At 50.9% G+C, this 22850-nt stretch overlaps 1 protein-coding gene across 4 annotated transcripts in view; it reads right to left on the bottom strand.

Moving 5' to 3' along the window:
- The window catches only part of PLCG1 (phospholipase C gamma 1), an 87835-nt gene extending 65410 nt beyond the window's left edge, over positions 1–22425 (bottom strand). For all 4 annotated transcript variants that reach the window (XM_075011479.1, XM_075011481.1, XM_075011480.1 and 1 more), the window contains exon 1: positions 21793–22425. In XM_075011479.1, the coding sequence (XP_074867580.1) occupies positions 21793–21994 (202 nt within the window). In that variant the 5' untranslated portion in view covers positions 21995–22425. The remainder of the gene's footprint in view (positions 1–21792) is intronic.
- Between the last annotated feature and the right edge of the window lie 425 nt (positions 22426–22850).

Raw genomic sequence — 22850 nt, 5'->3', positions numbered from 1 at the left:
GGTTCAACCTGTAATAAACCCTGACAAATTCCCAGGAAATATTAAATAAAATAAGCAGTTTAGTTAGAAGTTTAGCAAAAGCTTTTTCCTGTACCCCTTATAAAGACCATCTCTGGTTGCAAGAAAACTATACCAGTTCATAAACTTGCTTCAAATAAAAAACACTTACCCAACCAGCACATAAATCACCCTTGATACAAAACTTTCCATGTACACAACATCTGAACCTTTTAGGACATCCTACATTCAACCAACTGCTGACTGCATGTACATTTGAAAGTTTCTCCATAGCGTGAGGAGTTGATTTGAAAGACAGACAATCCTCTGGGAAGGACCATGAAGTTAGAAAGATGATAAAAATGTGGTCAGGTTTTAAATAGATTTTGGAAAAAAATTAAATTAATGACCGAGTGGTAAGTTTCTCCTCCGTTAGCATAACATGGGTCTGCGTGGAAAAGGGAATGTTGCAATGTTCTTTGTGCTCGCTCATTAGAAGTCTGACATGTCAGACATGTGACCTTAAAAAGCTGAACTCAGAGAGCACCATGGTAAAGGAGCAAAGCTCTGTATGGAGACACAATAGATCATTTCTGTTCCTGTAAGAAGTTAGCTTATGCTGGTAAGTACATTAGACATAAACCGCTCACCTCCTGGAAAACAACCCCACACGTTATTTCTGTGGAACCACTTACATGAAGTCACGCATGCGCTTACGTGTTTTGCTAGACTGACTGACAATGCTGAGCACCTGGCGGTACAGAGCCCTACACTACCACCTCCCCTTCCCTCTGCAAAGGTCCCCAGGAGCTTTGCAGCCCTTGTGCTGCCAGTGCACAAGGACATCACCCCTGAAATGAAGCCACCTCAGAAGCAGGTGTTAAACAGTGCACAGCACCACTGACCAGCAGCTCATGACAGGAAGTAAAGAATACCGCAGCCAACTGAACGGGCGATTTAGGTAGGCGGGGACATGCTTCTGACTTTGGCTAGAATGCGGTGATTAATGCCAGGCATGCTGACAGGGAGGGGGCCATCAAAGGACATGGCATGGGGCGGTATTGAAGGACTGGCAGGGGAAGCTTCACCCCTTCTGATCAAGGCCCTGCCCCGTCTGGGAGCACAGAGCCAGCTCCTCCTCTCCCACACCCCAACTGGCCCAGGGGCTCAGCAAGTTTGACCCCCTACATCGGTGCTCTTCAGAAAAGTGCTGCATGAGGCACCAGGACAGACCTGTTCCATCTCACTCAAAACAACGAACAAGATAACCTCCTCAGCACAGATAAACCAGAGTGGGGCCGGTTTCAGTCAGGCAGGGTCTTACAGATCGGGATTGCATCTCTTCCGCTAGCATTTGCATGGTTTGAAAAGCTAAAACAGCTCCACCTCCCAACTCTGCACACGTTCCTCCACCGTATGTCAGATGGTGCCCGGATAACGGAGATCTAATTCAAAAAACAAGCCAGCCCCAGCCTGCAGATGGAGGATTAGATAGCACTAGGCTTACTGCCTCTGCTTCCTCACCACCACGCCTAATCCTGTACCAATCTTCAGCACTTTGGTGCGCCAGTAACCTGGGGTGTCTTGAGGAAATGCATGCCCATGCTGTTAGCCAGAGGCGTCCCTCCGGCTTAATGGGTGTCCATTACATATGGGGTTTAACAGCATGGCTCCATGGCTCTCAGCAGCCCTGCTATACAAATTATTCCAGCACCGCTGGTATTAGCTGTTCGATTTATTAAAGAGGGGGAGCAGTAATTCAGACAAGACCCCAAATTTGACCTGCATTGTTCTTCCCAGGTGAGAGATGCTGCTAAGGGGAAACTACCTTTGGATTCTAGTGCCCGCAAAGCCCCAAACCCAGAAGCCCTTCCTTCTTCCAGGAGGAATAAAGATCAGCATAGGAAAGCTGCTATTTTACTGCAATGCAACAGACAAGCTACCCCTTGGGATCTGCAGCTGAATAACCAGCCCAGCACAGTTCCCAATAACGCCAGTGCTCTCAAACGTAAGGCAAGATTCTGCCACTCTAACTGAACGGACAAGTAGCAGCACAGATGAAGATTAAGACATTTGCTTTGGGACTCCGGAAACCCACGTTCAATTGCTACCTCTGTCCCAGGATTCCTGTATGATCGTGGGCAGGTTGTAATCTCTCTGGGCCTCCGTTCTCAGACTGTAAAAATGGGGATAACAATATTTCTCTAGCTTTGTAGTTTTCCACCTGCAGTCCTGAGGCTTCCAGGAACTCCCAACAAGTGTCTCAGATTGCCAAAGGAGTCTGCACCTCTGCCGGAAATGTTTCAGGGGTCTGAAAATGAAAAAGGTTGGAAACCCCTGCCCTAGCTCACATGGGTATTGTGAAGATGAATACATTAATCCTCAGAGAGTCTACTGTGATGGATGCTATGGACAGAAATAGATTACCTGGAATTCTTGCATAGCAACATGAACAAAGCTGGCAGATTTGTACTCAACGGAAGTCCTATTAATGGAGCCCACAGAAAACAAATCAGCATATTTGGCAGATGCCTGGAGGTTAGAGGGCCGTTGTATTCCCACCTGCATGTGCACGTACTGTGTGCGCTTGTATACCCATAAGGGATGGACGCTGCTATGCAACTATCATAAAATACGAGAGCAGGAACTAGCCTGGAACATCCAAGTTCTCCTGAGCTCGGGGACCACCCCAGTCTGGATCTGCAGGAGAACACAGAGGTGCGAGCACCTCACTGATCAGTGTCTGCCAAAAGAAGTCTACAAGGGCAGGGTCTTGACTTTCCATCTCCTACAGTTTTGTTGGCCCAGGAGGTGGCAGCGTCACTTAGCAGAGACGCTGCGCCTGGGAACCAGCCCTCTGTTGCCAACCTCTGCCAAGTGCGGTGCAGGCCAGCTGTGAGAAGAGCCATGTAGGCAGCATGTAGGGTATGCTCCCTGGGCCTGCAAGCGCTTATGATGCTCCGCGTGGTTTCACTGTGGGCGCTGCTATTTCCTGCCTTAATCTCTAGATGTTGCTGCCTCAGCTTTATCTCCAGCTCACATGCTCTGTGTCTTGTTCACTCCAGCACCTGGTTCCTCCCTCATTATCACAATGACACACACGATGCAAGGATTGACTGATGGCGACCCCTGCTAACCAAAGCCAGGCGGCAGGCTCACATCTCAACAGGCATCTAGAGCAGGCCCTGAGTGGGAGCAGACAGTGCTCAGAAAAGGGTCTTCCTCTCTGGCTTGGCAGGAGCGTTTCCTCCAGGCACCCTATGCTCCCCTTCCCATTTCCCCCCATCCCCACCCTGCCTTCCCCAGCGTACAGCCCGCTCTGGAGACAACGTTCCCAGTTAGCTGCACAGACCAGGAAAGGTCTGATTGCGCTAGCCACTCATTCCAAACCCCAGGACCTCAGTGCAGAGGGACCTTTTTTTATTCCAGTTTACAACATGGTGCAAAGGGAGAGAAAGGGGCACAGGCCACTCGGGAGACAGGAACGTCTCACAGCCAAGTTCCACGCATTCCCCTATGAACTGGCTTGAGCAGCCCACGTGTGCCAAGCGCCCAGGAGCAGGTGGGAGGCAGCACAGTGATCACTCCTTTCCTGCAGGGAAATCTGCACCACTCATTTCCTAACGAGCTGCTCTTTCTGCTGGGTGAATGGGCACAGCTCCTCGGGCTGCTCTTGACAACGAGCTGATCAAGGACCTCATCGCTGACAAGCTTTCTGTGAGCCCAGGCGATGCCCCAAACAAAGCAGTAAAGCCATAGGGGCTGTGCACACAGGCAGCTACTCTGAGGAGAGCTGGGGGATTTCCCCACACCGGCTGCAGGCTCAGAGGGCCCAAACTGTGACCTGGTCTGGGCTAGGAAATAAAGCCAGCATCAAAAGCCATAGCCCTGAGCAGAGAAGATAAGTTGATGGACATCCGTCCCCATGCCAACTGTGCTAGGCAGGCCGAAGAATTCTTCCACTGACCTCCCAGGAAGGCAGATGGGAAAAGCCCCCCTGCCGGGGTGGGCGCTGTCTCCAGAGCAGCATTACAGGGGCACAGCTGCAGATGAGCCCTGACTGGACCTGTTTTACATAGAGATCAGCTTTCCCTGATGCATGCCTTCACAAAGCTCAGGAGAGACCAGCTGGCAGATCCACCCGGGCAGCAGTGGCAAAGCAGAAATATCTGTGCGTAACTGTCTCCAGGTCCTGGCTGCTGTAGCTCTTCAGCGCAGATTCAGAGAGCAGGGCCAAATGGCTGGGAGACACTATGAGCTGGTGGACATGGTGCCAGCAGTGGAATCAGTAGACCTGGGCTTGAAGTCCTGGCTCTGCCACTAACGTGCTGCATAACTATCCCCTGCCTGCCTCCAGCTGTCCTGTCTATTTTACAATGGCAGCCCTAGCAAGTGGGGATTGTGTACGTACAGCACCAAGCACAATGTGCCTCAGTCTCTGCTGGAGCATTTAAGTACTAATGGAATAGAAAAATGTCACCAAAAAGCAGCAAACCAGGAAGTTTGGGAAAAGACTGTCTAGGAAAGAGTACAGCAGAAAGGGATCTAGGGGTTCTAGTAGATCACAAGTTAAGTATGAGTCAACAGTGTGATGCTGTTGCAAAAAAAGCAAACATGATTCTGGGATGCATTAGCAGGTGTGTTGTGAACAAGACACGAGAAATCATTCTACCGCTCTACTCTGCGCTGGTTAGGCCTCAGCTGGAATATTGTGTCCAGTTCTGGGCACCCCAATTCAAGAAAGATGTGGAGAAATTAGAGAAGGTCCAGAGAAGAGCAACTAGAATGATAAAAGGTCTGGAGAACATGACTTACAAAGAAATGCTGAAAGAATTGGGCTTGTTTAGCTTGGAAAAAAGAAGATTGAGGGGGGACATGATAGCGGTTTTCAGATATCTTAAAGGGTGTCATAAGGAGGAGGGAGAAAACTCGTTCTTCTTGGCCTCTGAGGAGAGAACAAGAGGCAATGGACTTAAGCTGCAGCAAGGGAAGTTTAGGTTGGACATTAGGAAAAAGTTCCTAACGGTCAGGGTGGTCAAGTACTGGAATAAGATGCCAAGGGAGGTTGTGGAATCTTCCTCGCTGGAGGTATTTAAGAACAGATTAGATAGATCTCTATCAGGGATGGTGCAGATAGTGGTCGGTCCTGCCGTCGGGGCAGGGGACTGGACTCGATGGCCTCTCGAGGCCCCTTCCGGTCCTAGTGTTCTATGATTCTAAGTGCCCTAAAACCCCTTGCTTTAAAAAAAAAAACAAAAACACACACAAGCAACAAGTGCTTGGTCCCAGATTCTCACAGGCTGAAGTCTGATACAGCTGCGCTAGACATCCAGACTGGGAGCCAGGACCTCAGAGCTCTAAAGCCTGGCTTCTCCACCGAAACCTGGTGCCCTTAATCACCTGAACACACTCCCCTGGCTCACGTTCCCATCCGGGACAACACTCACTTATCTGCATTAGATGGGTAAAAGCACTTTGAAAAGGTGAAATGCTGCAGAAGAGCTACAGGAAATATTAATGTACTTGCAAACAGGTGTATTTTCTTCCATTTACATGACACGTGTGTGAAGTGAGACCACACAAAACCCACCACCAGGATTGTGGCTTATTGGCAGACTGAACAGTTGAGCTTATAGGAAGTTTGTGACAATTTATTCAGTGGTGATGGTGCTTGTCTCTGATTTGTTCCTTTGAGTTACTCTGGGATCAGTTCTCAGCCTTGCTTGGAGGCATATGATGGAGAGTCCTCTAGACCAGTGTTTCTTTGTTTCTTAAAAACTTTGAGACCACAGAACACCAAAACAAGTAATATTTTTATGTGAAATGCCTATAAAAATTTTTATTCAAACTCCAAAAACCAAAAAAACCCAGCAACATATATAGCAAAAACAAAATGAAGTAATTTGATCTTGTATCATAGATACGAAGTAACATTGTATCTGGTTTTAACAACAGAAAACGCATATTGTGCATTTTTTTCCAAACACTTGTGGCACACCTATGTGTTGTTCACAGAACACCAGTGTTCCATGGAACACAGCTGAAAAAATGCTGCTCTAGACATGGTCACCTTACAAGGTACAGGCCATGGCTCTGTCCTCTGATTGCATGAGCTAGTACAAGGGAAGGTTCTGGAGCAAGCAGGAATGTGTCTCCCACAAACACTCTTCAGTGCTCACTTCAGATTTGACATCGCCATAGCCGTTCCAGCCAGAAGAGCCACGGCAGGTGAACATGAGGAGGGGTCAGCACAAAGGGCTGGTGCTTAGAAATGAGCGAATCCAGAAACAAGGAGGGAAAAAGGCACACCTGCCTTTTTTTTTTTTTTTTTTTTTTTAAATAAGACCATTTAAGAGACGCAATCAATAACTTTGCTCATTTTGATAAAGTCACTACAAACAGGATGGGTACAATACGCTAACATCCTGGTAACACCCGATGGCAGCATTCCTGTACAACGCTCAAAAGCTCCTGGAGATAGTGGCCACCAGAGGTGTGCACAGGAATTTAACTCTGTCTGCTTCTGAAGGGCCCTATTCTGTGCACGGCTCCCTGGGGAGTTGTGTGCCACTGCCAGCTATCGGGAAGGGTGTGTCCCCCTCCCAGCCCTTCCAGGCATATCCTTGATGGTTACTCTTTTGTTTCTGGTACTTGTATGGCAATGTGAGTAAATCCATTAAGAACGTAAGAAACACATCGCAGTCCTCCCCTGGTACGGCTCTCCTGAGCTCAGCCACGGCAGAAGCTTAGTGCAGAGGGGCCATTCGTGCCACCATGGCAGCTAGATTTGCAGGGCTGGTCAAAGCACCGGGCCACAGCCCTGTCTATACTCCGGCAGCCATCACTCCTGCCACGAGAGGAGCTGCCCCAGTTGTGAAAGAGGGGGCTGGATCTCACCAGCACAGACATGGACTTGGAGGGGGCCGTCCAGGCTGGGTTTAAGGCACTGGGACCCGCTGTCCTGTGGCAACACAGAGAACCTCGGCCATCTGGGACTGCCCCTCTGGCACGCCAAGTGAGCAGCAAAGGTTTGACCTGACTGCCACTCACATCAGCCACAAGCCCTGTCACTGACTCAAATGGAAGTGGGCCCCAGCGTAAATCCTGGGGGCAGCAGAAGAGTTGGTGAACCTGCCAAGGTGACCTCTTCCAGGCTGTCCCCAAAGCCTTCGTTCCCTCCCCTCCTCCTTTCCCAGAAACACTATCACCACCTGGGAGATAGATAAGCCCAGGGAGCGCAGCAGCGGGGGCTGTGGGAGTAGCACAATCCCGCAGCCCGTATCACTCGCCGGGGGGAGTGAGTGGTGGTAACAAGACCTGAAAGGTGCCGCAGAGGACAAAGACGGATCAATAGAGCAACTGACGCTGCTCTTCATCTCAGCATCCAAGGGGCAGGGAGGGAAAAGAAACCCGCTTACCCCATTCAGTTCTATTCACTGACCATTGCCAAAGAGCAGCAAAGCTCTGCCCAGTCACCTGGAAACCAGAGTGCAGATTTAACCCCACCAGCCAGCTCCAGGGGCACCACCCACTAACAGCACTCAGGGTTAGGTGGCAGGGGATGGGGCCCTGCCACTCTCTGACAGCTGGGAGGAGAGACCGCCATGTACCAGCTACACCTCTGCAGAAATGCTTCAGGGCTAGTGGAAAGCATGGGAAAGGAGTCAATGTTGGGACCTTGGTGATTCTAACTAGGAAGCTGTGACAGCAGCTCGCGCACCAGGGCCTTTGAAAGCAGGTTGGCAGGATTTTGGTTAGCTTCTTTTGGAGGTTCAGGGTGGGACTAATTTAGCGTGGGAAGAGATGGTGGCTTGACAGGCCTGGAAAATGAATCCCTCTGCTTCCAGGGCAGATATTGCAGGGGAAGAAGCAGGTCAGATCTCTGAACACAGGAATATCAGTGATACGTGTAGACGCCACGTACTAGGGAGAGTGAAGTCTTGCTCTACAGCCTTGGCTGAGCGCCAACTGGCCTTCAGCCCTTAAGGTTGCAGGTGTAATCCCTCCTGCTAACAACCCAGGCCTGTCGGCCTTACACAAGAAAGAAAAGTGAGGCGGTCAAGAACCATCAGAACGGCCACACCGAGTCAGACCAGAGGTCCAACTAGCCCAGTCTCCTGTCTGCCAGGGACAGGTGCCCCAGAGGGAATGAACAGGTAAGCATCAAGCAGTCCATTCCCTGTTGCTCATCCCCAGCTTCTGGCAAACAGAGGCTAGGGCCACCATTCCTGCCCACTCTCCAAATTTACCTGGCTCTTTTGTGAACCCTGTTCTAGTCTTGGCCTTCACAACATCCTCCGGCGAGGAGTCCCACGGGTTGACTGTGCAACGTGGGAAGAAATGCTTCTTTTGTTTGTTTTACACCTGCGGCCCCTGGGATTTCATCTGGCGACCCTGAGTTCTTGCGTTACAAAAGGGGTGAACAACTCTTCTTTCCTCATTTTTTCCACACCAGTCATGATTTCATAGCCCTTTATCATATCGCCTTTAGGAAAGGGAAGATGGTTCCGAGGAGGGCAGGGAAGAAGGAAAGTCAGTCAATAACAGCAATACATACTGACACTTAACAGGCCTCTTGCCAAGCCACATCAAGCAACTGAGCCAAGCCCAATGCTACTGCGGGTTTGCAATCAGAACAGGCGCCAGGAAAGGGGTAGAATCTGATACTACTTGTTTTGGGACGGATGGGCCCCTCTCCTTGACTCTCCCAGGTCACGCAGCAAAGCAGGGCAGAGCTGGGGACAGACTCCCAGCCCCTGCCTGCTGGCCAGGGCTTCTTGAGATGCCAGGCTACACCAACAGGAGCCAATGGGCTTCCCCCAAACCCCCCGGTCTTTCTGCTGACGCCCCATCCCTCACCATCCGCCCCAATGTGAGCCCAGCTCTTAGGCATGTCACTGCCCCTGGGCCTGTGGAGTACTCAGCAGTGGACAAAGGGAGGGAAGCAGCACTCCAAGAGGCTGGGCAACCCCTGGATGTAGCCGTGTCCCCAGAGTCAGGGGCAGAGCAGGGCAGGGTGGGGTGGGAGGGACTATGTGCTGCTGAGAAGCCCAGGCAACATGCCAACACCAAACCGCTGCTTCCTGCTTCCTTGTCACCCCCAATTCCACCGTCCTTTGCAGCCACAGAGGCTTGTGGAATTGAGGTGGCGGTTAACAAGAACCCATGGGTGTTTTCCAAGTCCCAGGCAGACTAGGTTTGAGAGCCCCTAGCCTAGCCTGCACCAGCATGGGAGTCAATCAATCAGACGCCCAGCAAGAGGGCAAGAAGGAGAGGGCATCTGCCCCAGAGCATGGTGATTGAAAGGGGCCCAGCACTCTTGGCTTGAATAGCCACCAGAGTGCCACTGAGGGCTGGCTGCCTCAGCCCTGGCTCCTCCCCTTCCACCCACGGCCCCGTCCCTTCCAGGAGTTTGGAGATGGCCTGGCCCCATGTTGACCCCATGGCAGCCAATACATGGAATGGTCCTGAAATTTCAAAGCAACCCTGTGAAACAGAAACTGGTCCCAAAAAAACTAATTTAGAGACTATTTCTTCTCTCAAACGTGCCTGCACAGTAGCCACCAAGCTCCAAGGGCAGACCACGAAGGGTTGATCCACGGCATCCTAGAGCAACTGAAGCTTGTCCTAGATACTGTAGCCCCGGCCTCGCAAACAAAGCCTTCCCCTCATTCTTGTAAGCTCACAGCATCCTATCCATTTGTACTGGGAGGGAGACAAGACACAAAAAGTTGCGTGACTTGCTCCAGGTCAAAGATCGTGGCAGAGGTCAGATCAGAAGCAGAGCAGAGAGAGTATTCACAGGAGACAGAAGAGGAGCAGAAATTAGCAGGCACAACCCAAACAGGATCACTGATGAACTGAACCCTTACTAGATATTGCCCAAGAAAACCAAAGGACCAGGGCACCGAAGTGGGTGGAAGAGAAAGAACATGACAACCACATGCAGGGCAACTGGTCATCATACGGCATCTCTCTCAGAATGTAAACAGGAAAAAGCCTCTCAGACTACAGCCCCTATCCAGTACCTTCCCACTGAGATCAGACTGACCCAGGAATCTTCCTTAACGTCTTGCCAATCCCAGTGCAAGAGAAATCCTTTCAGGGAGGAGAAATGCAGGGAAGTTAAAAAGCCATTAACAGGAACCAAACCTTCCAGCCCCAGCTTGGAAATCAGGGCACATGGACGAGTAGAGAGCAGGGGAGTGGACTGGCGGTTGGTCTCTGTGCAGCGTGGGCACAAAGAGTGGGAGGTAGGTGCCACAGCAGTGTGTGTAACGTTTTATCCCTCCCAGTGGAAGAGTACTGATTTCTTGAAATGGAACTGAAGCAGCCACTAATCTGAAGGGTGCACTGTAAGATGCTGGTCGGCGTAGATTTTAAAGTCATGAAAGACTTTTGTTTCTTTCTGCCCTTACACAAACAGCTGCTGTGCCGAAACTGAACGTAAAGGGGCTTCTCCCCCAAATTCCTGTGAGCAGGGCCCAAGTGACCCCTCTCCAGCCCCCACAGCCAGAACTCCAACCCTGCTCAGACCTCAACTGAGGATCTCTCTCTCTCTCAAGTGAGTCGAGCCCCTAGTGGACAAAGATACAGGACACAAAAGTCACCACAGATTCTGGCACAGCTACCAGGAGACGCCCAGGACTGGATGATGACACAGATCAGGACTGCAAAAGCCACTGATAGAGCTGGAAACAGGGCACTAAACAGGAAGCAGTAGGTCAGGACAGGACCTTGGTGCAATGGTCAGTTGTGCTTCACCCACAACTGATTCTCCTTGCCTGAGAACACTTTTATGTGCACCTTCCTTGGGCTCCCATCCCAGGGGCTGTGTGCTGGATTGCCCAGGATAAGCACAGCCGTTGCAAGAGGCAGTGGATGAAGATGTGGTCACAACTGTAACCAGCTCCTCAACCTGCTAATAGCTTTGAAGCTTGGGACCAAGACCTTGATCTGGAACACTCATGGGCTGGGAGCCAGAGGAGGGATAGGAAGATGAGGGTGACATACTTAAGGAGGATCAACCCAGCAAGGAAGATGTATTTGTCTGTTCTGTGGATAACTAGACCAGTGCTGGTCTGGACAGCTTTGGGTCCAGGCATTGCCGGAGCTCTTTGTTAACAAGGGTCCCCCAACGTGCCCATACAACATCAAAATCACTTTTAAAAAAAAAACAAACCACACACCTATTTGTAAACAGAAGTGCCTGGAGTGCAGGGGAGGGGAAGGTCTCAGCAAACCACATACAAGCTATTTCCCGCGCCACCCTCTCCTCCATGGATGGGTTGTCCACCAAGGCCCCAGTTCCACCAGTCAGATCTATCTGAACATAAGCTCCGTTGCAGGCTTGGATAATAAGCCCTGTGGGTCACAGGTGTGCCTTTTCACCTGTATCGTGCCAACCACATTTCAGGGGAAGGCTGCACTTAATGAAGGGATAATGGCACCCTCAAAAACCTTGTCAACAAGCCTAAGGAAACTTAGGCAAGGGAGGGGGGGAAGTTCTACACAAACCTCTGTCCACTTGGAAGACTCATCCTGGTCCATCCAAAGGTTAGCCAACCACAAATTCTGCAGATATGAGAGGTAATTTATACTCACAGTAGACTTCTCTTGTTCACAGATAAGACTATTTATATTAACATAATGGCCCTATTCTTTGCACAGCTCTCTTGACCTCAGCAGTGCGGTTCCAGTTTACCTCAACTGACCCTACAACTGTTTTAGAAGTGGATCTCTCTTTCAAAGCCACCTTACACTGTGGACTGACCAGTTCATTCCACCGAAATTCAGGCAATGGAACGCCCCTATTTTGACATACAGTATGAACTACAGCAAGATAAAAGGGTGCCAAGTTGGCACTCCAAAGCTGAAGAGCCACGTGGAAGGGCAGAAGAGGAGAGAGAAGAGACATACAGATGAAGCTCAGCTATTGGCATCCAGTGCAGAAAGACTGAGATCCTACTTAGAACTGGCCAGAAGACCGTTTTTTCCCCGGCAGAAAATTTCTAATTTTTGTTGACAATCTAAAGACATTTGCCACAAAAAACCTAAGGCTTTCTCCAGAAAGCAGACGCTTGTCTCAGAACAAGATGTTCACTCAAAAACCTATTTTTTTCCATCAAAAACATAGGATGGAAAGTTATTGACCAATCCTACTTATGCACTTTTTTTTTTTCTTTTTTTAAAAAAAGACTGGCCAAACCCACTGCACATCTCTGAGGCCCTCTATCCTGCACTTTGCAGAGCAAGTGAGCTAGTCTGCACAACTTGGTAACAACCAGTTACAACAATGCACCTGCTCCGCTTGCCAATTTGGCTGTGGGAAACACGTTCATGGAGCAGAAGTTAGGAAGCAGCAGAGGAAAACTTACGAGCTATTTGCTTCCTCTGTGTGCAGGGCAGGATGCAGTTACTAGATAAAGGACATATTCGATATTAAACTGCAGCACATTCCCCACATAAAGCTTCCCTTCTCTTTCACAACCCGTGTGGGGGCTTGGTCGGCTCACTGACAGCAGCAGCAGGACACACAGACACTTTCTCTAACAGATGTGACATGCTCCCATGGGCCCCTCCCCACTCTGAGCTGTGCAGTTGCTCCTGCCCGATTCTCTAAAGAGCCAAGATATGAAAATGCACTGCGACAAGTGCATTAAGCTTATGTCCTACAGGCAAACCCACAGTCTCAAGTGAGCACTTTATTGTGTCCCTCACGTCCCCAGTGCAGCTTTGCGTGACCTGTAATTAAATCCAGCCTTCTGCTAGCGGATGGTTTGTGATGCTCCCTTGGACTGAGAGGCTATGCTACATCCTGAGCTTGTTACCATGCAGTCTGGGGAATGGCAATAGATCGTTCATCTGGCAGGCAGGTTTCCTGGCTCTCTTCAGCAGCGTTTTATGGACCGGATGATGTGATCACCCAGGATTTACAATGCCCCAGTGTGAGCCATAGTGCTGTCTTCCTTGGCTGCAGGGAGCTTCAGTTACATGCTCACATCAATCACCTGTGCCCCACATTGTTACAAACTTTTTCAGTGTACTCAAAGAAAATCCCATGTGGCCAACTGCAATCACCCCGCAGTGGGTGATCAGTGCTGCTTGGGCATGAGTGCTGGGGGCACGGAGCAGCTTGGGGAGGAGGGGAAAACACACGGCACCTGTTCAGAGAGAAAGAGAAATGCCAATGGAAAAGCACAAGCGCATCCCCTGGATACTGGAAAGCCAGCACCCTAACAACGTACCTGTTCTGCCAGGTGATCTGACACACCCGCAAGTGGTCAGGATTTCAAGTTCTCCATCTCAGCTACAAGATGGTGCCTGCAGCAGCACTGCCACAGCAGCAGGGTGTGGGGGCTGTGGATCAGAGACAAGACTGCTATTTGCTCCGAGCTGAGAATTAGTGGTCTCCCTTCCAGATGCTCATCTATCCAGATCCTGCTTAGCACGGACAGACACGACCATAGCACAAACCAACACAACTGTGAACACAACCAAAATGTGGCCAAACCAGAGCTTTTTTTCTTTTTCTTTCTTTTCTTTTTTTTTTTTTTTTAATAAACACTCCATTTTACGACTGCCGATACAGTTTCTCTCTGGTGTACAGAAAAGAATTAAGGTCTCGCTTGCCGGCAGTTTCAGGAGAGCCCAAAGGCTACAGCACCCACACAAAGGATGTCCCCTTCCCACCTCATCTCCCTGCCCACCAGTTAATTTCATTGCACAAAGCTATCACAGTGAGAGACATGGACAAGGCAAAGGACTGGCTACATGATCTGCATGGACTGGAAAACTTCTGTGGAGCTCCAGGCAGTGTTCCCTCTCATTTTCCACACAACTGTGATCAGAATAAATTTTGTTATGTGCACTACCAACAGAAACACAGGCTGCCAGTTGCGGGCATGCTGCTAATCAACTGGCCAGCATCTGTGTCTCCTGGGTGGCTGCCCAAGCACTCAGCTGACAGGGAATGCTGGACGTTCATCTCCAAGCTCACAGAATCAGAATTCTGGGCATTCCATCAATTCCATGCCACTCTGAGAACAGCCCATTGGTCAAGGTTTTGCTCTCCAACTCATTACTCTGGGTTCCAGACTGACCCAGGCCACAGACTGGGGGACGACCAGTCACCCCTCTCTCTACATCCATCTCCCAGCTGGAAAATACCAGTCAGGCTTCAGACGAAGGCTAAGAAACACCACCACCAAGTACCTGGCATTAGAATACTCGGTCCTTCACTCTGTAGTTCTCAAAGCACTTCAGAGTTATTTGGTAACCATGCCGGCCTGTTGGTATAGCTAGAGAGTTCCTGTTCACATCCCACATGAAGAAGTTAAGGCACAAAGCAGTGAAGATGTCACACAGCGACTCAGATGACTGGTGAAGAGCTCAGAAGTAGGTAAAAACTAAATCTATTGCAAAAATCCAGAGCGAGACAGAAGCTACCCAAACACTTAGGGCAGAAGAGAAAGACCAGCAAATCAGCCCTTCAAAACCAGGTCACTTAGGCTACGCCCTACAAACGTCCCACATCTGGCAGGCAAGTGTCCAAGGCAGACTCGGACAAATGGATCTGCCCCTGAAACCTGAGAGGAAAGTGACAGCCACCAGTCAGCACTCTTCAATCCCAGCTGCAAGGGGCCCACTGGAACACTCCTCACCCAGCAAACCACAAACATGAAAAGTGCTACGTTCCCACTCAATCAGACAAGAGCAAGTGAGAAGACTTGGAGGACAAGCATGCAGTGAGGAGAGTCACCAGCCTGGTGGCACATGTAGGAAAGGTCTCTCTTCCCACTGGTTCACCACTGAAAGGCAATCCACTGAAAGCAAGCCTGGGGCCTGTCTTGGCCTCTCAGCGGTATCTAGAGAAACCCTGAAAGATGGGTGGGAGGGAGAAGGATGGTGGTTTTGAAGGGTATTTACTATTGGAAAACAAGGCTTATCTAGCCTGTTCTTCCAGGTAGACTCTATGGAGGACAACAGCAGCAGGAGGAGGACATGACGGAAAAGCAGCAAACAGAATCTGAGAGGAAATACTTTTAAGCAGACAGGTCTCTTTTCTTAGGGTGGGAGCAGGAGACGGGGTTTGTAAAGGCAGGCACCTAATTCCATAGTTAGGTACCCCAATATAAGTGCCTTAAATCTCAGAGGCCACTGAGCACAGTGGGAGCTGCAGGTGCTTAGCCACTCTGAAAAAAATATCAAGGTGCTCTTATTTAAGTGCCTAACCCATCAAAAATTCTTGATTTCCCAAAGAAGCTGAAGGAAGCTCGCTGTCAAACAGCAACCCTGATCCTGCAGCGATGTATTGTACCCTCAGTTAAATTCATATTGGAATGGTCACTTCAAAGTCTGTGGCATTACTTCTCTGTAGACATTTAAGTAGGTGCCTAAGGCTACATCTGTACATAGCAGGAATGTCGACAGCTGCTACGGGAACTTTAGGTATGCCAATTGCGTACCAAAAATCAATCTTACACAGCCATCAACTTTTGTCCCTGACCTCACTGCAGAACGTGGATCGATGGGAGCTCTCCTCCTGCTGACATTCCTTAATACTTGCAGCTTGCAAGGAGTTCCAGAGTTGACACTGATCCCAGAAAGTGCCATTTCACTTGCAGATGACACCAAGTTGTTCAGGACAGTCAAAACCAAAAGGGATTGTGAAGAACTACAAAAAGATCTCAGCAAACTGAGTGATTGGGCAGCAAAATGGCAAATGAAATTTAATGTGGGTAAGTGTAAGGTAATGCATGTTGGAAAAAATAACCCAAATTACACGTACTACATGATGTGGTCAAATTTAGCTACGACAGATCAGGAAAGGGATCTTGGAGTTATAGTGGATAGTTCTCTGAAGACATCCACGCAGTGTGCAGCGGCAGTTAGTAAGGCAAATAGGATGTCAGGAATTATTAAAAAAGGGATCGATAATAAGACAAAAGATATCATACTTCCCCTATATAAAACTATGGTACGCCCACATCTTGAGTACTGCGTGCAGATGTGGTCTCCTCACCTCAAAAAAGATATATTGGCATTAGAAAAGGTTCAGAAAAGGGCGACTAAGATGATTAGGGGCTTGGAACAGGTCCCATACGGGGAGAGGCTAGAGAGACTGGGACTATTCAGTTTGGAAAAGAGGCGATTGAGGGGCGATATGATAGAGGTATATAAAATCATGAATGGTGTGGAGAAAGTGAATATAGAAAAATTATTTACCTTTTCCCATAATACAAGAACTAGGGGACACCAAATGAAATTGATGGGTAGTAGGTTCAAAACTAATAAAAGGAAATTTTTCTTCACACAGCGCACAGTCAACCTGTGGAACTCCTTGCCCGAGGAGGCTGTGAAGGCCAGGACTCTATTAGGGTTTAAAAAAGAGCTTGATAAATTTTTGCAGGTTAGGTCCATAAATGGCTATTAGCCAGGGATAAAGTATGGTGCCCTAGCCTTCAGAACAAGGGCAGGAGATGGATGGCAGGAGATAAATCACTTGATCATTGTCTTCTGTTCTCCTTCTCTGGGGCACCTGGCATTGGCCACCGTCGGCAGATGGGATGCTGGGCTGGATGGACCTTTGGTCTGACCCAGTATGGCCATTCTTATGTTCTTATGTTCACGCACGTGCGAAACAGCATCCTGGAAGATCGAACCTAAGCATTCAATCTTCCACAGCCAGTGCAGACCCAGCCTGGGTCTTTGCAAGACTGGGACCTCTGAAAAATCAAGGAAACTTTAACTTAAATAGTTTGTTCTTCAAACATGTCATTAGAAGGGGAAGAAATCTCATCAGTCACTCTTACTTGTTCATAGCAAACAAACCTGCCACCTGGACTAAGACAATGAACTAAAAATTCATCTGCTACAGTTAAGAAAAAGTAATAAATTTATAGTCAAGAGGAGCTGTGCATTTGGACATCCTTGGGCCCCTTTTCAAATTCCCGCCTAAGATTGGGTAAGGATCCCCAGCACCAAACTATATCAATGAACCCCTAAAGTGCCCTGACTGTTTGCGACAGAAAGGCTGGCATACTCTATCCCAGACAAAGCTGCATGTCTGGGGTGACTGCAGAGATCCCTGGATGTGCAGAGTCCAGACATCTTTCTGTGGTGCACCTGACAAAAACAAGATGCCATCCAGCTCTCATTTACAAGTTGTATCAGCCATCTGGACTGTCTCTGCAGCGTCCTGGCATGCACACACGCAACAACTCAGTCCTGCCATGACAGGGGAAACTCAGGTCTACTGCCACCCAATATCTCTCTTTGTAGAAAATGCTGCAACACTGTCGCATACCATCCAAAACTATTAACTTAATTATTTCAACATATGAACCCCCAACACATCAAGTTGCTCACAATGGTATCTTGAGAGAATCCTTCAGCGTACTCTCAGGAGTGTGACAAGGGTGCCTATAATCACCTTTCCTGTTCTTGATCACAATGTACTGGATTATCAGCAGCACAACAGGTGGCCATCAATGGGGCAATCAGTGGACATTTTCCAAACAGCTAGAGGACATCGATTTTGTGGACGATGTCGCCCTCCTTTCACACCGACATGAAAGCATGGAAGAGAAAGGTCAACACTAGACAAAACTGCCTCAGTCACTGGACTGAGCATTAACAAGGGAAAGACCAAGACAATGACGATCAACCAGCTCAACACGACCACCATCCCACTGGGAGGGGATGACCTGGAAGATGTGGAGCAGTATGGGCAGAGCGCCCTTCAGATGGATCATCACCTTGTTGTGGCTGGGGGGCTTGTGTGTCTCAATGACCTGGAGCTTTGCACTCCTGGTAGGGTCTCCCTTGTCAGGCAGGTCAACGGGTAGAGACCAGACAAAGAGAGTGATCCAACCTCTCCTCGAGGATAAGGGGTTGGCGCAGGGCTAACAACCCTGCCCATAAAAAGAAACATCCACAAGGAAAACCTTAACTTGTCATGTCTGGGGAAGAGCAGGAAATCCAGCCGGAACGATTGTGAAGCAGGGCAGCAAAAGCCGAGAGGAGGCTGCATCGCAGATGACCCTTCTCTCACCCAGAGCTACAAAGACCCCGAATAAGAACTGGGATATTCATGGGGCCAGATTGAAGCCATTGCCCACGATAGAGCCAGGTGGAGGAGCCTTGTGGATGACCTATGCCCCACTTGGGGTTCACAGGTTTAGCTAACTTAACTATGGGCAGAGACAGAGAAACAGACAAGGATATCAACGTAACAGCTGTATTCAAGACTCTCCATCCCATACGGAGTTCACAAATATCTGTGAAGACAAAACCGTGGATCTTCAACACAAATGTGAAGAGCATGCTCTTGTATGGATGTGAGACTTGGCCGTACTTAAAAAGTCTTGAAATAACAAGCTACAAACAGATGCCTGAGGTACATCCTTCACATCAAATGACAAGACTGTCACAAATGAGGACCTTTGGAACACAGCAGGACAAGAACCACTTGATGTTCAAATCAAGAGAAGAAAGTCGGGGTGGTTAGGCCACACGCTCAGAAAACCATCATCCAACATAGTCCGTCAGGCTCTCACATGGAACCCGCAACGAACACACAAAACAGGAAAACCTCCGACAACATGGGTAAGATCTACTGAGATCAAAGGACAACAAATGGGGTCCTCCTGAAGCCAGCTAAAGTTTTGTCTCAAGAGAGAGTGAAGTGGAGGAGGCTTGTTGATGACCTATACCCCACCCCAGAGTACAAAGGCTTAAGTCAAATCACCTCCCTTTCTAATCTTCTCCCTGAAGTGGGAAGTTGCCTGCCACCATCAGCCTTCCACCACCTCTATCAACCAACCTGACCCCCCAAACATTTATTATGTGTATTGCAGGGGGAGCACCGGCCATGGGATCCCAGTGATGGAGGCTGTACAATCACAGAAGGCCCTGCCCCAAAGAGGTCACAGTCTCAGTGCAAGACAAGAGACAGTTGGGTACCACCAGCTGGGGGGTACAAGGAAATGAGGAGGCAATACCAGTCAGCATGACAGGCTAATGAGTTCTGGTGGGTGGTATCATGTCGAAGGGGAGTTTTGAGGAAGGTTGTGATGGTGGATAACGAGAGAACTTTGTGCCATTTACTGGGATTCACCTCCCAAGTGCATGGGGCAGTGAAGGAGAAAGCACAGATGCATCTGTCTGCAAGTGTAACTAGAGGCTGGCATCCTGGGCCAACTAGCACCAAGCACCAACAGCCAGAAAGCTAATGAGCAATGAGGAGTAGGGCAGGGATACGCTGCAAAGGGCCTTGAAAGTGAAGAGCAGCAGCTCACGTTGGATGTGACAGAGGAGACGGGGACATACCTATTGCCCAACTCCCTTTACAGCACCACGCTGTAAGCTAAGGCCTCGAGTGACCACCCCGGAGAGCGTCAAAGGCCGCCCAGTGGATTAGCAGAGTGCACACAGTGGGTTTCCGCTGGTAGTGCACGTCCGCACAGGCCGCGATACACATACTATTTATTCTGCACAGGATGGAAAAAAGAGGCAGCACTGGCGCAAGGGAATAGTAAAATGCGGCTCTCCCCACCACAGAGCTAATGTTTTGCTTAAATTTCACCTACACTGCTAATGGTTCTGATGCAAGGAGGCTGTCCTGAACCCTAACAAATGGAAATAGGCTCCCCTTGGCCTCCATTGGTCCTGCAGCTCGACTGAAGTCTCCCTTGGCAATGTGAAGTGTTTCGAACTTCTGCGTTTTGGGCGTCAAGCCAGAATCCCGCTGTACTGTGAGGAGAAGCTGTGCCCTACTGGGGCAATGTAGGAAAGGGACAATTCCAGGCTCTGTCACAGACTCATTGCACGCCTTAGTCATGACACTGAACCTGCAATTGCAAGATGTGCACAGATATGGCGATGAGGGCAGTATAAGCATCTGTGTCAAACGGTCTTATGGGTCTGCTTACACAGAGCAGCTTACAGGATCATGGCCTGACTATGCTGGAAACCCTGACACACACTATACACAAAGGAAGCAAATGGAAAAAAAACCCAAGTGTTCTGCCTCAGGTGCTACGTGTAAAAACAGAAGAGGAGTTCAAATTCTTAGATTGTATTCCATAAAGGTTTTTGCAGAGCTGATACAGAGATTCTGTGGCAAAAATATCGGGGTGGGTGAAATCATGGTTTCAATCTTATCCTAACTTCTTGCAGTCACCACGATGGAAGTTAAATAATATCCAGCTCTCTGGAGCGCTGTGTAAGAACATCAGCACACCCCCTCACCATCATGCTTCAGTTACCACCCATGCAAACTGATCACATAACGGTTTGTTAGCTTATTGACAGAAATGTGTAATGGAAGCAAATGTGAGATACCTTATCCATTATCATGCTCTGTTTCACAAAGGAGCTAGGTGAGACCTGCTCTGCTTTAGAATTCAATACTGACCATCAGGTCAAACTACTCCAGGATAAAGATACAAAGGAGGCTCCCTGGACCTCAGATTTAGAGCTAACCTACAGGCACCAGTCCTACTGGAACAGACATCATACCAGAGGACAGTGCCTAGTAGCTAATGCACATCAGAGTGCCAGCCATATAATTACATTGGTACGTTACAGTTTAGCCAGTGTGGCTTATGAGAGGATTATAACTCATCAATCCATCACCCAGCTATGACAACATCTGCTTATGTACCTGCAAGAGTGAGAAATTAGGCACTAATAGCTTAACCGACAGACACGCTTTTTTGTTTTGCAGATTCTCATCAAGCTCAAGGCAAATGGAAAAGCAGCAGAGTGACTACCCACAATGTTAATGGTTCAGCTGTATTTGGCCTAAAATCCACCTCTCCAGCCATTCACTGCTTCAGGTATGACCTCACCGCAATGATCAAAACCAGGAGTGGACCTTTCAAACCCTGTCCATAACGTTAAATGCCAGAGAAAAAAAAGCAGCCAACCACTTAATGGCTTGAAGATAAAAATGAGGTCTGCAGACAGTTAAGAACTTCCATTTAACTGGCTAGACTGCGGTCCCCTTCAGCAGGCAGTGGTAACAAAAGGAGTTTGTATCTACCAGTGGTGCTGTTCCCGCACAACTCACACACAAATCAGGGGCTTACGGAGTGTGGGGAAGGAGAGAGAATCCAACTGGCTAAAAGGGGGGCAGGAGTGTAAAAAGCCCACTAAGTGCTAGAGATTCAGTCTCTCTGGATCACCCGCTCTGGCAAGTAAAACACAACTAATCTAAACTTCACTTTAATTTCCCTCCTGCCCTTCCTCCCCTCACACACCTTCCCGGGTCCTCCAACCACACCACCGCACAGCAGCAAGCAGGGATGCAGAACCCTCGGCCTGAAACCCCAGGGAAACAGCAAAGCGGCTCTTCTCCCGCAATTCTGTTGAAGTTTCAGGGAGGGGGGAGGCAAATAAAACGGGGCCAAACCCGGTCCGAGCGAACGGCGAGTCCCTCCTCCAGTGGAGCGCGGCGATGCCGGACGGGCGAGGGGCCGCGCGGGGCTGGGCTGGGCGCGCCCCGGGGGTCCGGGCTGGGGGGCAGGAGTAAGGCGGAGGCGGCGGCCGCGGGCTGCTCTGGCCGCAGACGGGCTGGCAGGCGCGGAGCACTCCGGAGACCCGGCGCTGCGCCGGGCCGGGCGTCCCGGGGGAGGTCTGGTCTGCGCGCCCCCTAACGCGGCCCCACAGCGCGGCGGCCGGCGGGCGCTGCCCAGGCCGGGCTGCCCCCGGGCGGAACCGCCCTGGCGCGCTTCAGCTCGGGCCGTCCCGCGCCAGAGCGGCTCCCCGGGCCCCCGCCCGGGCACTTACCGGCGCCTTCGGTCTTCTCCGAGCCCCGGCTCCAGGTGACCTGCCGCGTCTCCAGCTTCACCTGGAAGGTTTTCCGCTCCGGCCGCTGCGACTTCTTGCCGTAGAAGAGGGTCATGACGGTGCCGACCTCCAGGCTGCGGCAGAGCTGCACCACCTCCGCCTCGCTGGGCGCGCACGGCCCGTTGCACAAGCCGGACGCCATCGCGCCGCCTCCTTCCCCGCGGCGGCAGACAAAGGCGGCGGGGGGCGCGGGGCCCGGCTGCAACACACCCCCGGCCCGGGCGGCGGCTCAGCGCATGGCCCCGGGCGCGGCGCGCTAGCAGGGCCGCGGCGCCAGCCGATCGCTCGCCCCGCCGGCCATGCGCGCCTCAGGCCGCCCGCCGCGGCCGCCGCCACCCGCCCCGCTGCCGGCGGGAGTCAGGCCCCATGGCGGCTCCCCCGCCGCCGCCGCCGCCTTCCCGCGGGGCCCGGCTCCTCCGCTGGCCGGGCCCCCGCAGCGCCGCGCCCCGCCCCGCCGGGGCTGCCTCAGTTTCGCCCGCGGGGCCCGACCGCCCGGCACGTGCACGCGGAACCCCCCTCCCCCTGCCTGGCCGGGGCTCCCCCTGTCTCGGCGGCGCCGGCGAGTGCTGCTCCCCGCGGGGACGGGCCAGCTGGCGGAGGCTGCGGCCACTCCCCCGCCTGGGCCCGGCCCGGCCCCTCCTCGCCTTCGTGTGAAACAAAGCCGAGCCGAGCCGAGCCGAGCCGCCTCTTAAAGGGACCCCAGACCCGCTGGAGCGTCCCTGCCCCCGGGCCCAGCGGGGCTGCTCTCCTGGCAGGCCCGGCCTGGGGGTACCAGCGAGCACGCGCCGCGCCCTGGGGAGAGGGGGGTGCATGGAGGGGCAAGGGACGCAAGGGGCGCAGGGCAGACATGGGGGGCAGGGGGCACCCTCCTCTCCGCTTCTCAGCTGCAGAAGGGCTTTTACCCATGCGAGCACCCGACCCAATACATTTGTCGGTCTCCGAGGTGGCAGGGGACTGCTTGCTGTTTGGGGAGGGGGCACAAGGGGGCCTGCAAGGGA

This window comes from Carettochelys insculpta, chromosome 17, assembly GCF_033958435.1.
Source record: "Carettochelys insculpta isolate YL-2023 chromosome 17, ASM3395843v1, whole genome shotgun sequence".
Lineage (NCBI taxonomy): Eukaryota > Metazoa > Chordata > Testudines > Carettochelyidae > Carettochelys > Carettochelys insculpta.
The sequence above is the reverse complement of the archived record's forward strand: the minus strand, read 5'-3'. Positions and strand labels throughout refer to the sequence as shown.